This window comes from Nerophis ophidion, linkage group LG16 (genome assembly GCF_033978795.1).
Source record: "Nerophis ophidion isolate RoL-2023_Sa linkage group LG16, RoL_Noph_v1.0, whole genome shotgun sequence".
Lineage (NCBI taxonomy): Eukaryota > Metazoa > Chordata > Actinopteri > Syngnathiformes > Syngnathidae > Nerophis > Nerophis ophidion.
Window position 1 is genome coordinate 32,622,963 of NC_084626.1, and position 17,107 is coordinate 32,640,069.

The 17,107-nt window shown below is 39.4% G+C and overlaps 1 protein-coding gene across 3 annotated transcripts in view; it reads left to right on the forward strand.

Annotated features, from left to right (window-relative positions):
• slc25a26 (solute carrier family 25 member 26) overlaps nucleotides 1-12,152 on the forward strand; it is a 122,440-nt gene extending 110,288 nt beyond the window's left edge. For all 3 annotated transcript variants that reach the window (XM_061874938.1, XM_061874937.1, XM_061874936.1), the window contains one exon: nucleotides 11,839-12,152. In XM_061874938.1, the coding sequence (XP_061730922.1) occupies nucleotides 11,839-11,962 (124 nt within the window). In that variant the 3' untranslated portion in view covers nucleotides 11,963-12,152. The remainder of the gene's footprint in view (nucleotides 1-11,838) is intronic.
• The last annotated feature ends 4,955 nt before the right edge of the window (nucleotides 12,153-17,107 follow it).

Sequence of the window (17,107 nt, forward strand, 5' to 3'; positions counted from 1 at the left end):
ATACTCCTCAGCATGTCTAGTTGTATAATGACGTTTCAAATTGGATCCCTTGTGCACAGCAACTTTCTCTGTGCAAATAAAACACGTCGGGGTGCCCCTGTGCTCAACCAAGAAACATTGCATCTCCCACTTTTCCTGGAATTGTCTTTGCTCATCACTAACCTTTTTCTTCACTGCAGCCTTTGAAAAAGACATGTTTGGGGTTTTGGAATATAATTGTATTTAGCCGACTTACGGAGATTAATGTTATTTTTGCAATGTGTGCCGTTCCGCTTTTCCTCCCTACGGCAACACAGCGGTCGGCGGATAACAGCCAGGAAAGTACCAGGATAGCGAGCGCAAAAAAGTGCTGGCTCCCTGAGTGTTATCCGGCGTCACATAGAGATATATGTAGTGTTCATCATGTGAGGCAATGCAAATTAAACAATAAAGAAAAGAAAATAACGGTTTGAATTGGTCCAGGTTAACGGGGAATGTTATTACTGTCGGACAGGTGTCGCGGTGTGACTGCAGCCAGGCATGTAAAAAAACCCTCGTCTCCATGGCAATGTCTCTGTCGCGTTCACTCATTTTCCGCTTTTCCACTAATGCAGGGGTAGGCAACCCAGAACGTTGAAAGAGCCATTTTAGACCCAAATAACACAATGCTGTCAAGCGCCATTCATATAAAACTCACAGGCCGCACTAACGGTAAACTTTCATATTAAGGTGGGGGCCGCAAAATAACATCTCATGGGCCGCAATTGGCCTGCGAGCCGCGTGTCTGAGACCCCTATTCTAGACGTTTTAATGTACTTGTTACTTTGCTGTTAATAGCTGCTTACTTTCTGCTTTAACGTGGTTCCATTCATTAAGTTTACTAATCATTTATTAATGCGTTGTTTTCAGCTGGTTTCGCATAAGGGCATTTTTCTTTGAGAAAGGCTAAATGGTGCCTAGTACCCATTGAGAAAAGACACTGGCGTGACCATTATAATGAGCTGGACGTGACGTTACGTACATCCAAGGAATGTCGCTTTTCAGGACCGATACCTTTACAACATACTATATCGTTATTAATACTGATAGCCACCTTCATTTGTCATTTTCTTGTTAAAGTATTTTTTGTGTGTATTTCGCTTGAAGGGGCTGTTTGCAATGTGCTCACAGTTGAGTTTTTTTAAACCAATAAATATATCAAAAACACTATTTGCTAGCTTACAGTTGTGATCAAAATTATTCAACCCCCACACAACTTTGGTGTTTTTGCAAGTTGGACATTTATCCCGTATTTTGTTTATAGTCATATCAAATAAAGATGTGTCAAACAGACAAACGCAACTTAAACTGTAACACTGCATTTTACAAAATACCAAAAAAGGAAATTTTTCTTAATATCTCATTGACAAAATGATTCAACCCCCTAGTTACATGCATCTTTAGTCCTTAGTAGAACACTCTTTGGCAGTAATTACATCCTTCAAACGTGATACATAACCGGACACAAGCTTCTTGCAACCATCTACAGGTATTTTATCCCATTCCTCTTGGACAAAGGCCTCCAGTAACAGTGTTAAAGTTGTTTATACGGCCACCCTCAGTGTGACCTGTATGGCTGTTGACCAAGTATAAATTGCATTCACTTGTGTGTGTGAAAAGCCATAGATATTATGTGATTGGACCGGCACACAAAGGCAGCGCATTAAAGGTTTATGGCGCTCTGTACTTATCCCTACGTCTGTGTACCACTCTGTACAGCGGCGTTTTAAAAAGTCATACATTTTTACTTTTTGAAACCAATACCGATAATTTCCGATGTCACATTTTAGAGCATTTATCGGCCGATAATATCGACAGTCCGATATTATCGGACATCTCTACTGAATAGTAGTATGGATGTTAAAAATAGGCAGGCGCGTCCTCCTCCTAAACTCCAGTCCAGATATCGTCTTTCTGTTCCGGCGTCTATTCTTTCTCTTGGGGTCAAAGCGTGTCTCTAAATTTAGGCTCATTCCTCAGGAGAGGTGATTTGGCCATCAGTCGGGGAATGCCAGAGCGCAGCAGCGGGCCAGGCTGTGATGTCACAGTGAGTCAGGTCACACCGGGGAGCCGAGGGAAATATCCATGCTCTGACTGGGCTCTGACGTCTGAAGTCCACAGGTGGGCTCCATCCCAGACATGAAATGTGATGCGAGTTGAGACAAAAAAGATCGTTGAGTTTAAAATTAGTTCCCAAAAAGTCCATGACGGGGGGTGAAGTATGCTGCTGTTTGCTTGTTGAGCCGCTCTTTTAGCTTTGTTTGCTGTTATTGGCTCGGGGCCGGCGAATCTCCTCTAATAAACTTGTGGATGAGTAGAGAAAAGTGGACCTACTGGTGTTCTGCAAAATGCACATTGAAGAACGAGACATTATTCTATGGGAATATTTGGTTCACTCATGTCCCAGGTGGTCTCCAGGCAAACTCGGGGTTTACAGTTTAAGTTTGTTTGGAACATGCATACAATTACAATATGATGCGTCACAAAATTGTCATTTCATATCCGAAAAGGAGCCAATTTAAAGGCCTACTAAAATGAGATTTTCTTATTTAAACGGGGATAGCAGGTCCATTCTATGTGTCGTACTTGATCATTTCGCGATATTGCCATATTTTTCTGAAAGGATTTAGTAGAGAACATCGACGATAAAGTTTGCACCTTTTGGTCGCTAATAAAAAAGGATTCAATAGAGAACATCGACGATAAAGTTTGCAACTTTTGGTCGCTAATAAAAAAGCTTTGCCTTTACCGGAAGTAGCAGACGATGATGTCACAAAGGGTGGGGGTTCCTCACATCCTCACATTGTTTATAATAGGAGCCTTCAACAAAAAAGCTATTCGGACCGAGAAAACGACAATTCCCCCATTAATTTGAGCGATGATGAAAGATTAGTGGCTGAGGATGTTGATAGCGAAGGACTAGAAAAAAAAAAATAAAGTTAAAAAAAAAAGGCGATTGCATTGTGGGGGCTTCATGGTGGCAGAGGGGTTAGTGCGTCTGCCTCACAATACGAAGGTCCTGCAGTCTTGGGTTCAAATCCAGGCTCGGGATCTTTCTGTGTGGAGTTTGCATGTTCTCCCCGTGAATGCGTGGGTTCCCTCCGGGTACTCCGGCTTCCTCCCACTTCCAAAGACATGCACCTGGGGATAGGTTGATTGGCAACACTAAATTGGCCCTAGTGTGTGAATGTGAGTGTGAATGTTGTCTGTGTATCTGTGTTGGCCCTCGATGAGGTGGCGACTTGTCCAGGGTGTACCCCGCCTTCCACCCGATTGTAGCTGAGATAGGCGCCAGCGCCCCCCGCGATCCCAAAAAGGGAATAAGCGGTAGAAGATGGATGGATGGATTGCATTGTGAGCGATTCGGATGTTTTTAGACACATTTACTATGATGATTCTGGGAAATCCCTTATCTTTCTATTGTGTTGCTAGTGTTTTAGTGAGTTTAAATAGTACCTGACAGTCAGAGTGGTGTGTCCACGGGTGTGTTGACGCCAGTCTCTGAGGGAAGTCACAGCAGCATGGACGGCGCAAGCTCTGCAGATCTCCGGTAAGAGGCGACTTTTTACCACATTTTTCTCACCGAAACCTGCCGGTTGACAAGTGGTCGGGAACCGTGTTTGCTTGATCACTCTGATCCACAGTAAAGGTTCACCTCCGGGAATTTTAAACAAGGAATCACCGTGTGTTTGTGTGGCTAGAGGCTAAAGCTTCCCACCTCCATCTTTCTACTTTGACTTCTCCATTATTAATTGAACAAATTGCAAAAGATTCAGCAACACAGATGTCCAGAATACTGTGTAATTGTGCGATGAAAAGAGACGACTTTTAGCCATAAGTTGTGCTGCGCTATTATGTCCCCTGCAACCTGGGACGGCACGCGCACGCATCATCTTACGCGTCATCATTCCACGACGTTTTCAAGTAGAAACTCCGCGGGAAATTTAAAATTGTAATTTGGTAAACTAAAAAGGCCGTATTGGCATGTGTTGCAATGTTAGTATTTCATCATTGATAGATAAACTATCTGCGATGAGGTGACGACTTGTCCAGGGTGTACCCTGCCTTCCGCCCGATTGTAGCTGAGATAGCCGCCAGCGCCCCCCGTGACCCCAAAAGGGAATAAGCGGTAGAAAATGGATGGATGGATATAAACTATCAGACTGCGTGGTCGGTTGTAGTGGGTTTCAGTAAGCTTTTAATCTTACCCCTTTTCCAATTCATAACAATTACACATATGTTCACTTCCTGTTCTCATTTTGTACACAATTTTTACATCAATGACTTCCAACAGCAACAGTTCTCATCATGAATAGTTAAGTCAATTATGATTCACATAATGAGATAAGTAATACTGTATCTAATTTTCAATAGGTTTAAGACTAGAGATGTCAGATAATATCGAACTGCCGATATTATCGGCCGATAAATGCTTTAAAATATAATATCAGAAAATATCGGTATCGGTTTCAAAAAGTAAAATGTATGACTTTAAAACGCCGCTGTATGAAGTGGTACACGGACATAGGGAGAAGTACAGAGCGCCAATAAACCTTTAAATCACTGATTTTGCGTGCCAGCCCAATCACATAATATCGACGGCTTTTCACACACACAAGTGAATGCAACGCATACTTGGTCAACAGTCATACAGGTCACACTGAGGGTGGCCGTATAAACAACTTTAACATTGTTACAAACATGCGCCACACTGTGAACCCACACCAAACAAGAATGACAAACACATTTCAGGGAACATCTGCACCGTAACACAACAGAACAAATATTCAGAACCCCTTGCAGCACTTCCGGAACGCTACAATATACACCCCTCCTCAACCCCAACCCCGCCCACCTCAACCTCCTCATGCTCTCTTAGGGAGAGCATGTCCCAAATTCCAAGCTGCTGTTTTGAGGCATGTTAAAAAAATAATGGACTTTGTGACTTCAATAATAAATAAACTTGGTTTGATTTATTTTGGAAAACCTTGTTACATTTTATCATGCATCCAGCGGGGCATCACGACAAAATTAGGCATAATAATGTGTTAATTCTACGACTGTGTATATGGGTATCGGTTGATATCGGAATCGGTAATTAAGATTCGGACGATATCACAATATCGGATATCTCTTTTTAAGACTGTGACGGACTCCCAGCCGTCCTCGTGTGGGTTGCGGTGACACTGGACACACGACGCGTCGTAGCAGGTTTTATTCACTTTTATTCTTTCAGCAAATCTGTCTTCGGGCCAGTCGGGAGCGCCCATTTGTATTGCGCCGGCCCTGCTTCCTGGTCCCGATGCATCTTTCGGTGCTCGCCTGCTGCGTCTGTGGCGGGGACTCATCTTGGCGTGCTCTGTTGTCGGGCTCGTTGTCTGGTTGCTGTGGTTTCCTCCTCTCTCTCCAGATGCGCAGATTGTGAGCAGGTGTGTGTCCTACGCACCTGACTCTGATTGCCGTCCTCCTGCCGCTCCGCGTGCGTCACGCCTCTCCTCGCCGCCGCATGCCCCGCCTCCTGGCCTCCATCTTGGTCCAGAGCGCCTCTCTCAGCCCGCTGTCGGCCCCTCAGCTGCGTCTCTCCACAAAGACGTTTATCGTAATTCTTCTTCGTTGTAATCTGTAAACCTTTCAACTTAAACGGCTTTTTAAAGTGAATCATAATGGCACAATATTTGACTTCTTCGCTTAAACCTTTCCATAATTTAATTCGACATACTAATATTTTAAAGGTTTTAAGAGTTGTGCGTGCATACAAATGCATCGTACATAATTTTAGCTACTTGCGAATTCACCAATTTGTTGAATTTCAGTATTTTGGATAAAATAAAATAAACATTTATATGTTCTCTATATCCAACATTATAATTCTAACTGACCTTTTTGTTTTTAACTGTTTCCGTACATAACAGGGATAAATTAATTTCCTCGAAGTAGGTGTCATGAATTATAAATACAATATTTTATTAGCCAGAGTATGAAACTGCTTACTATCTTCTAAATACATTTTTCAACATTATTAGATCCCTCAAGACGTAAAACAGCACCCTTTAGTCACGTTTACACTCTTTTAATCCAATATAGTAATACTTCCCCTGGTTGAGCCAATCAGGGGCCACTATACTGAAAAGTGTACTCTAATTGGTTTAGTCTCCTCGAGTAACTAATACTGGTATCGTATGGATATTTTTACTTCCTTTAGACATGTTCATGTTTGAAATGGTTAATGTAGGCCATAAATGTTGTGGAATATGCATTTTTTTTTTTTTTGGATCACAATCTTGTAGGCGCGACTGTATAAATGATTATGAGTGATGCCCTATGAGCATTTTTGCACCAAAGTTGACTTTTACTTCCTTGCATGACTGCTCTCTTCTGGTTGGCGAGCTCACAGAACACTAAACCACAAATGACCGCTGTGCTAAAATCTTGACAGTTGTGTAAAAACATCCAGCAGGGCGTCAGCTCAACCCTGCTGCTGTTAGTAGCTACTAGGTTTTTTGCTTTTTTTAATCAAGATAATGTGAGGCATTAGATACTTTCTCTAAAATATTGATTCCTCCACTATTTTATAGCCACTATTTTTTTTCTCTCGCTTTGAATCCTGCGGCTTATGTATTTTTCTCCGCTACCGGCCATTAAGTTTTGTGTTCGACAAATAGTTTTCGTATAGAACCAACAGACACTGAAAAGATGTGTTATTGTTTATGCTATGGTCGCGTCTGTTGGATGAGTTTGCTCACTGCAGGTGCTGCGGGTCAATGTACTTCCTGTTACGTGCCGAGAACCGGAAGTATAAATCCCTGTTTTGTCTACTGTTCATCTAATCCAGGCCCGGGCAATTATTTTGACTCAGGGACCACATTTAGAGGAAAAAATGTGTCTGGGGGCAAGTATATCTGTTTTTAGGAACACTATTACAAAACATCACAATAATGTCTGAATGCTAAAAACAGAACGCCTGAAAAAACGGAATGGAGTTTTACATTTTTTTACTGAATGAGACACCCAGGATGTACATGAAAATAAAGAATGTGGGGTTTACGATATGAACTATGAACGATAAAACACTGAATATTGAGAACATTTGAACGTCACACACCCTCTCGATCAACATATTTTGCAATCAAGCAAAATGCAACAAACACAGAAAAATAGATTGAAAAGCCCAGGTCTGATCTATGGCATTTCTGCTCAAAAGGATTTTTCATTCATCACTCTCAGTAACATTTGTAAGTTTTGCAATATAACTAAAACAATTCATGCATACTAAACCGTCCCACGTGTGATGTCTGAAGGAGTGTTTTCATGCATATTTGTACGTGCTATCGTAATGTAATGAAGCTAGCCTTGTTAGCAGATACACTAACATGTTTACAAGTGTCTGTGTGAGTATTGTTTACTTACAATTGCTTTATTTTTGTATTGTTTTGGTTTTGTAAATTCGCCAAAACGTTAGCTGAGTGGAGAGCTAGCTTTCACAACGATTGACTGTGTGGCAGGAACCATTTGGAAAATATTACAAAATCTTTTGTACCAATATACATCTGCGACTTATTGTCCGGTGCGGCTAATACGTGAGCATATTTATTACTTCTACAATTGAGTGGGGGTGGCTAAAATACCGCTCCATAGCCCAGAAAATAAAGTATTCAAAAGCTTTCTTCACAAGACGCAGATTGATTGATTGATTGAAACTTTTATTAGTAGATTGCACAGTACAGTACATATTCCGTACAATGGACCACTAAATGGTAACACCCGAATACGTTTTTCAACTTGTTTAAGTCGGAGTCCACGTTAATCAATTCATGGCTGAATCCAAAGAAAATGCAGGAGCTCTTCATTTCTCGGATCTGGGTTGGCTAGGCCGGGGGTCGGCCACACACGGCTCCTGAGCCACAAGCTAGCGCCGCCCTAGTGGCTCCCTGGAGCTTTTTCAAAAATGTACGAAAATTTAAAAAAAACATTTTTTAAATTAATTGTTTTTTTTTTTATATGGTTTCTGTAGCAAACATGACACAAACCGTCCTAATTGTTAGAAATCTACATTAAACATTGATGAGAGTATTTGGCGCGAAACCATTTTGTCCTACTAATTTCGTATGTCCTTCAACATACCATCGTTTGTTTACAACTTTCCTTGACGCTGCCACTCGTTTTATGCCGCTCCCTCTTTGTCTCTATTTGTCCATCAAACCTTTTATGCTGTGCGTGAATCCACTAAGCTGAGCTTTGTTGATGTTATTGACTTGTGTGGAGTGCTAACCTGACATATTTGGTCACCGCATGACTGCAAGCTAATCGATGCTAACATGCTATTCATGTCAGCTGTATGTACCGTATTTTTCGGACTATAAGTCGCAGTTTTTTTCATAGTCCTGCCGGGGGTGCGACTTATACTCAGGAGCGACTTATGTGTGAAATTATTAACACATTACCGTAAAATATCAAATAATATTATTTAACTCATTCACTTAAGAGACTAGACGTATAAGATTTCATCGGATTTAGCAATTAGGAGTGACAGATTGTTTGGTAAACGTATAGCATGTGTTAGTATTTGAATGACTCTTACCATAATATGTTACGTCAACATACCAGGCACCTTCTCAGTTGGTTATTTATGCGTCATATAACGTACACTTATTCAGCCTGTTGTTCACTATTCTTTATGTATTTCAAATTGCCTTTCAAATGTCTATTCTTGGAGTTGGATTTTATCAAATACATTTCCCCAAAAAATGCGACTTATACTCCAGTGCGACTTATATATGTTTTTTTTCCTTCTTTATTATGCATTTTTGGCAGGTGAGACTTATACTCCGGAGCGACTTATACTCGGAAAAATACGGTACATAATATTTTAGGTATATTTGAGGTCATTTTAGTTGCAGTTTCTTTTTCCTTCAACTTTTGAGCAGGATTCCCAGTTTTGAGCCGTTTGTTTGGGAGCCATTGAATGAAAATATATATTTAAAATTTTTTTAACAAAAAAAAACTTTAAATATATAAAAATATACATATTTAATTGTATTTATTTTGTATTCTATTTCTTTAATTTAGTCTGGATTCACTTTTCGGGTTCATTATTAAGTTGAAGCATACACACACCAGATTTGCTTTGACAATTTTGCACCCACATTTTTTATTCTTTCTAATTTATTATTGTAGTTTTATTTGTACTTTAAGTTAAAGGATATTTGGATTAACTCCAAAGACATGCACCTGGGGATAGGTTGATTGGCAACACTAGTGTGTGAATGTTGTCTGTCTTGCTTTGTTGGCCCTGTGATGAGGTGGTGACTTGTCCAGGCTGTACCCCGTCTTCCGCCAGAAGCAGCTGAGATAGGCTCCAGCACCCTCCGTGACCTAAATGGGGATAAGCGGCAGAAAAATGGATGGATGGAACTTGAACACACACATTCTAAGACAGTCACTTCCAGGAGTTACCACAACATCTGAGAAGCCTCCGTTTTGGTAATGTTTTCCAATGTCGTAAAAACGTGTCGAATAATTATTACATTTCAACATTTCTGTCAACGAATATTTGCTTCAGCCTGCGACACATATTAATTTTGATAGTAGGCTAGTATAGACACTCGCATCATGTGTTGCCCTCATTATAACACTTAAATAGGGCTTTACATTTTTGGGGGGGTATTGTAGTCCAAAATGGCTCTGTTAACATTTTGGGTTGGTGACCCCTGAGCTAGTCAGAGTGCGTGAGGCGGACAACGGAGCCGGAGAAAAAGAGTAAAGGGAAGAAGCATACAGTTTTGAAGAGCATGTGTTGAGAAGGAGAAATCCCCACCGGCGCGGGCCAGCTGTGGACGACGAGCGGGAGAAGCGGCCGGACGGACACGTGTGGATGTCACGTGACCGTCAGTGAGGCGCTGAGAGACGTAAAGAAAGTGGGGGAGGGGGACGCGAGCCAGGCCCTGGGGTTGAAGCCTGATCCTGAAAACAGCTGGGAGGTGCTTTGGAGGTCACATCACAACCTTAAAGCGCTGCAGCAGCACCTTCTTGCTGGTTGTCTTACACACACACACACACACAGCTTACACATTCTCGTGATAGTCGATACGGCGAGCGGCCCTGGGCTCTGCAGGCCGAGCGAAATCTCCAGATGGGTTTCAGGTGTGCGTTCACAACCACAACATTGCAGTTGCTTAATGCAAACACGACATAAAAACTGCAGGGCACCGCGTTGCGACGTTTGGATCAGGAGACACTTCGCTGCAGAGAGACGATGCGTTCAAGAGCACATGGGCAAATAAAATAGTTCAGGAAAAAAATCATAGGAAATGTTGGTACAAATGACAATCCTGCCACTGGACGTCACATGTCTCACCGTGCAAGATATGTACTGTATTTTTCGGAGTATAAGTCGCTCCGGGGTATAAGTCACACCGGCCGAAAAAGCATAATAAAGAAGGAAAAAAACATACAGTGGGGCAAAAAAGTATTTAGTCAGCCACCGATTGTGCAAGTTATCCCACTTAAAATGATGACAGAGGTCTGTAATTTTCATCATAGGTACACTTCAACTATGAGAGACAGAATGTGGAAAAAAAATCCAGGAATTCACATTGTAGGAATTTTAAATAATTTATTTGTAAATTATGGTGGAAAATAAGTATTTGGTCACTTCAAACAAGGAAGATCTCTGGCTCTCACAGACCTGTAACTTCTTCTTTAAGAAGCTCTTCTTTCCTCCACTCTTTACCTTATTAATAGCACTTGTTTGTACTCGTTATCTGTATAAAAGACACCTGTCCACAGCCTCAAACAGTCAAACTCCAAACTCTACTATGGCCAAGAGCAAAGAGCTGTCGAAGGTCACCAGGAAAAGAATTGTAGACCTGCACCAGACTGGGAAGATTGAATCTACAATAGGCAAGCAGCTTGGTGTGGAAAAAAATCAACCGTGGGAGCAATTATCAGAAAATGGAAGACATACAAGATCACTGATAATCTCCCTCCATCTGGGGTTCCACGCAAGATCTCATCCCGTGGGGTCAAAATGATCATGAAAACGATGAGCCAAAAATCCCAGAACCACACGGGGGGACCTGGTGAATGACCTGCAGAGAGCTGGGACCAAAGTAACAAAAGTTACCATCAGTAACACACTACGCCGACAGGGAATCAAATCCTGCAGTGCCAGACGTGTCCTCCTGCTTAAGCCAGTGCATGTCCAGGCCCGTCGGAAGTTTACCAGAGAGCACATGGATGATACAGCAGAGGATTGGGAGAATGTCATATGGTCCGATGAAACCAAAATAGAACTTTTTGGTATAAACTCAACTCGTCGTGTTTGGAGGGAGAATAATACTGAGTTGCATCCCAAGAACACACCATACCTACTGTGAAGCATGGGGGTGGAAACATCATGCTTTGGGGCTGTTTTTCTGCTAAGGCGACAGGACGATTGATCCGTGTTGAGTAAAGAATGAATGGGGCCATGTATCGTGAGATTTTGAGCCAAAACCTTCTTCCATAAGTGAGAGCTTTGAATGGTTGACCAAATACTTATTTTCCACCATAATTACAAATATATTCTTTAAAATTCCTACAATGTAAATTCCTGGATTATTTTCACATTCTGTCTCTCACAGTTGAAGTGTACCTATGATGAAAATTACAGACCTCTGTCATCATTTTAAGTGGGAGAACTTGCACAATCGGTGGCTGACTAAATACTTTTTTGCCCCACTCTATTAAATAATTAAAAAAATGAGGAATGGAATATTTTCTGATGCAATTGATGTTGACGCAGCAAAGACAAGAATATCTCCTTGCCTTCTCTGCCTGCAGGCTGTTTGCAGGCAGCATACCGAGGATGACTGCCATCAGCGTGGGAGGGTTCATTTTCCTTGGAGCCTACGAGAAAGTGCGGCGCTCTCTTCTGCCGGAGCGGAACCACGCTAAGCTGAGCTAACGGCGGGCGATGTGGAGCTGTGGCCCAAGCAAGAAGAAGTCAGCGGGAATATCAGGCAAAAGGTCTGTGGAGCAAAGAAATGCTGTGATGCTGACTCAGCATTACTAGTATGTGGAAGACAGCTTTTGTGCAGACCATCTATTTTTCTTTTTACCGAACATTTACTTGAATATGACGACTGGTACTGTGAGATTCCTGCTCCTTATTACTCATACACACACATATATATATATATATATATATATATATATATATATATATATATATATATATATATATATATATATATATATGTATATATATATATATATATATATATATATGTATGCATATATGTACATATATATACGCATATATGTATATATACATATATATATATATATATATATATATATATATATGTATGCATATATGTACATATATATACGCATATATGTATATATACATATATATGTATGTATATACATATTTATTATTATAATTATTACTAATAATTAACTAGTTACTTAAGTCAATTAAAATGTATTTAAATAATATTAAATAATGTTGATATTTACACAGTTATTAGTTAGTTAATCCTTTTATCTACAATCGTCCTGACCCCTATACGAGATTTTGTTTCTGGCCCCATTTCAGTCTTTAATATTTGTTTATTTTGTATTAGTATTGATAAAAAAATTATATATAGGACAAAATATAATCGTAATTTCATATATAAAAATTTATATTTTATTAAAAAAATAAGCCTAGTCGATATTGTAATTTTACTTTTGGTGAGCAGAAGTAAATTTGGCTCTGGGAGGCTGAGTATGGGCATAAAAGACACAACCAAGAAAAATGCCAATCAATTAGATTTATAATTATTTTTTAAGAGACACAGTATTTTTAATATCGTATAAGTTATGTAACGATTTTTATCCACGATAAATCCGGTATAAACTAAAAGACTCCATTGACAATTCAGTATATTCAATAGTCATGTGTTTATTTATCTCATAATGTTTAAAGTTTATATGAAAATGTAAAAATAAATAGGTTCATAGTTCAAAGGGGCTGCGATGAGTGGGCAACTTGTCCATGGTGTACACCGCCTTCCGCCCCAATGCAGCTGGGATAGGTTCCAGCAACCCCGAGAGGAACAAGCGGTAAAAAATGGATGGTTAAAGGTGTAAATAAAAATCTCCCACTGCAGTGAAACCAATTTCAAAACTGCTATGGTGCTTTAGCATCAACTGAAAATGTAAACAAAACACAATAAATGTGCAAAACTGTGAAAAATTTAATGTTTTGTTTTTTTTTTACTTTATATTTTTCGGAAATATATTTGACTACAATATAAACTTAAATAGTACGCTCGTAAATCTGTCAGGATGACAGCGTTCAAAGCGATGCTGGATGAGCAATTATCTCTATGGGGCTTTTGAATGGACACCAAACTAAAACTACACTGCAAAAAGTCAGGGGGAAAAAATACAAAAATTAAGTGTATTTTATTTAAACTAAGCAAAATGATCTGCCAATAGAACAAGAACATTCGGCTTGTCAAGATTTTCCAAAACTAGCTAACAACAATCAACCCGAAAATACCTTACAATAAATATATTTTCACTAATAACAAGTGCACTACTATATGAGTACGTATTTTCTATTGTTTCTTTTTAAATAAAACGGCAAAGTCCATCCGGCTTTTATTTTATTTTATTTTATTAACAATTACATAAAAAAAAGGTAATTAATGATATTGCTAGTGGGGGGTTGATGCACTAATTGAAAGTGTATCTTGTATATTATGTTGATTTCATTAAAAAAAATAAAACTGAAACAAATATTTGGCAATAAAGTACTTTATCTTTTCTTAAAAAAAATGTTTTTAAAATAAGTCCATTTGGCTGTCATCTGTTTTAATTATGAAACACAATTGTGTCGAAGTCATGATTTTTTTTTTTTCATGCTTGAAAGAAGAAATATTTACTTTAAAAAAGTAGTTTTATACGTGTGAGCGTTGTTGACACAGCTTTGCACGCTGCAAAAAGTCAGTGTTCAAAAACAAGAAAAAAAATAAAAAAATTAGTGTTATTTCATTTGAACTCAGCAAAATTATCTGCCAATAGAACAAGAAACTTCTGCTTGTCAAGACTTTCCAAAACAAGTAAAATTAGCGAGCCTCAATGAACCCAAAAATCCCTTAAAATAAGTATATTCTCACTAATAGCAAGTGCACTTTTCTTGGTAGAAAAAAATTAGACCTTTTTGCTTAATATGTTGAAAAATATTTTTAAATTAAGTCAATGCTAGTGCCTTTATCTTGACATAATGATATGCACTCGGCATGATGGGTTTTTTTCATGCTTGAAGTAAGAAATGATTACTTTAAAAAAGCAGTTTTATACTCATGAGTGTTGATGACACAGCTTTGCAACAGTTGATATTCTAGTTTCCAGCACGTTTTACTCAATATATGTCATCAAATCTCAGCAACAAGCTGTAATATCTTACTGAGATCATTTAGAACCAAAACACTTAAAACAAATAAAACACTCTAACGTAAAATCTGCTTAGTGAGAAGAATTATCTTATCAGACCGAAAATAAGCAAATATCAGCCTTATTTGAGATATTTAATCTTACGTAGATTTCATTTTTTTGCAGTGCAACAGTTGATATTTTAGTTTAATAATTACAGAAAAAGGCGCAGCCAAGGCGTTGAGGGGATCCGGTTTGGTGGCCACGGGATTAGGTCTCTGCTTTTTGCAGATGATGTGGTCCTGATGGCTTCATCTGGCCGGGATCTTCAGCTCTCACTGGATCGGTTCGCAGCCGAGTGTGAAGCGACCGGAATGAGAATCAGCACCTCCAAGTCCGAGTCCATGCTTCTCTCCCGGAAAAGGGTGGAGTGCCATCTCCGGGTTGGGGAGGAGACCCTGCCCCAAGTGGAGGAGTTCAAGTACCTTGGAGTCTTGTTCACGAGTGAGGGAAGAGTGGATCGTGAGATCGACAGGCGGATCGGTGCGGCGTCTTCAGTAATGCGGACGTTGTATCGATCCGTTGTGGTGAAGAAGGAGCTGAGCCGGAAGGCAAAGCTCTCAATTTACCGGTCGATCTACGTTCCCATCCTCACCTATGGTCATGAGCTTTGGGTCATGACCGAAAGGATAAGATCACGGGTACAAGCGGTCGAAATGAGTTTCCTCCGCCGGGTGGCGGGGCTCTCCCTTAGAGATAGGGTGAGAAGCTCTGCCATCCGGGAGGAACTCAAAGTAAAGCCGCTGATCCTTCACATCGAGAGGAGCCAGATGAGGTGGTTCGGGCATCTGGTCAGGATGCCACCCGAACGCCTCCCTAGGGATGTGTTTAGGGCACGTCCAACCGGTAGGAGGCCACGGGGAAGACCCAGGACACGTTGGGAAGACTATGTCTCCCGGCTGGCCTGGGAACACCTCGGGATCCCCCGGGAAGAGCTAGACGAAGTGGCTGGAGATAGGGAAGTCTGGGCTTCCCTGCTTAGGCTGCTGCCCCCGCGACCCGACCTCGGATAAGCGGAAGATGATGGATGGATGGATGGAATTACAGAAAAATAATTCAGTCTTAGTGGGCAGCAATGTACTGCCTTCCTCTTCACTACAAGCAGATAGAGGAAGAATCACAATAACTGACGAAAAGGAAACAAAAAGGTGACTTGTGTCTTTAATTTAGTTATGTAACTATTTATGCAGCCAAGTCAAATTGTTTTGGTGTGCCCCCTCTTTTGGATCATAAAGTACCAATCATTGTCTCACACACACTAGGTGTGGTGAAATGTGTCCTCTGCATTTGACCCATTCCCTTGTTCACATCTGAGAGGTGAGAGGATCAGTGAGCAGCAGTGAGCCCGGAAATCATTTTTGGTGATTTAACCCCTAATTCCAACCCTTGATGCTGAGTGCCAAGCAGGGAGGTAATGGGTACCTTTTTTATAGTCTTTGGTATGACTTGGCCGGGGTTTAAACTCACAACCTACCCATCTCAGGGCGGACACTCTAACCCAGGGGTCACCAACCTTTTTGAAACCAAGAGCTACTTCTTGGGTACTGATTAATGCGAAGGGCTACCAGTTTGATACACACTTAAATAAATTGCCAGAAATAGCCAATTTGCTCAATTTACCTTTAATAAATAAATCTATATATATAAAAAAAAATGGGTACTTCTGTCTGTTATTCCGTCGTACATTTTTTTTTTCCTTTTACAGAAGGTTTTTTGTAAAGACTAAATGATGAAAAAAAAAACACTTAATTGAACGGTTTAGAAGCGGAAAAAAAAGGAAAATTAAATTTTGAAACATAGTTTATCTTCAATTTAGACTCTTTAAAATTCAAAATTCAACCATAAAAAAGAAGTGAAAAACTAGTTAATTCGAATCTTTTTGAAAAAATTAAAAAAAATTATGGAACATCATTAGTATTATTTCCTGATTGAGATTGATTTTAGAATTTTGATGACATGTTTTAAATTGGTTAAAATCCAATCTGCAATTTGCTAGAATATACAACAAATTCGACCAAGCTATATATCTAACAAAGACATTATTTCTTCTAGATTTTTCAGATCAAAAATTTTAAAAGAAATTGAAAAGACTTTGAAATAAGATTTAAATTTGATTTGAAAGATTTTCTAGACTTGCCAGAATTTTTTTTTTGAATTTTAATCATAATAACATCAAAGAAATATTTCACAAATATTCTTTGTCGAAAAAATAGAAGCTAAAATGAAGAATTAAATTAAAATGTATATATTATTCTTTACAATAAAAAAAATAAATTTACTTGAACATTGATTTAAATTATCAGAATAGAAGAGGAAGGAATTTAATCGGTAAAAAGGTATATGTGTTTAAAAATCCTAAAATAATTTTTAAGGTTGTATTTTTCTCTAAAATTGTCTTTCTGAAAGTTATAAGAAGCAAAGTAAAAACATTAATGAATTTATTTAAACAAGTGAAGACCAAGTCAAAAATATTTTCTTGGATTTTCAAATTCTATTTGAGTTTTGTCTCTTAGAATTAAAAATGTCGAGCAAAGCGAAACCAGCTTGCTAGTAAATAAATACAATTCAAAAAATAGAGGCAGCTCACTGGTAAGTGCTGCTATTTGAGCTATTTTTAGAACAG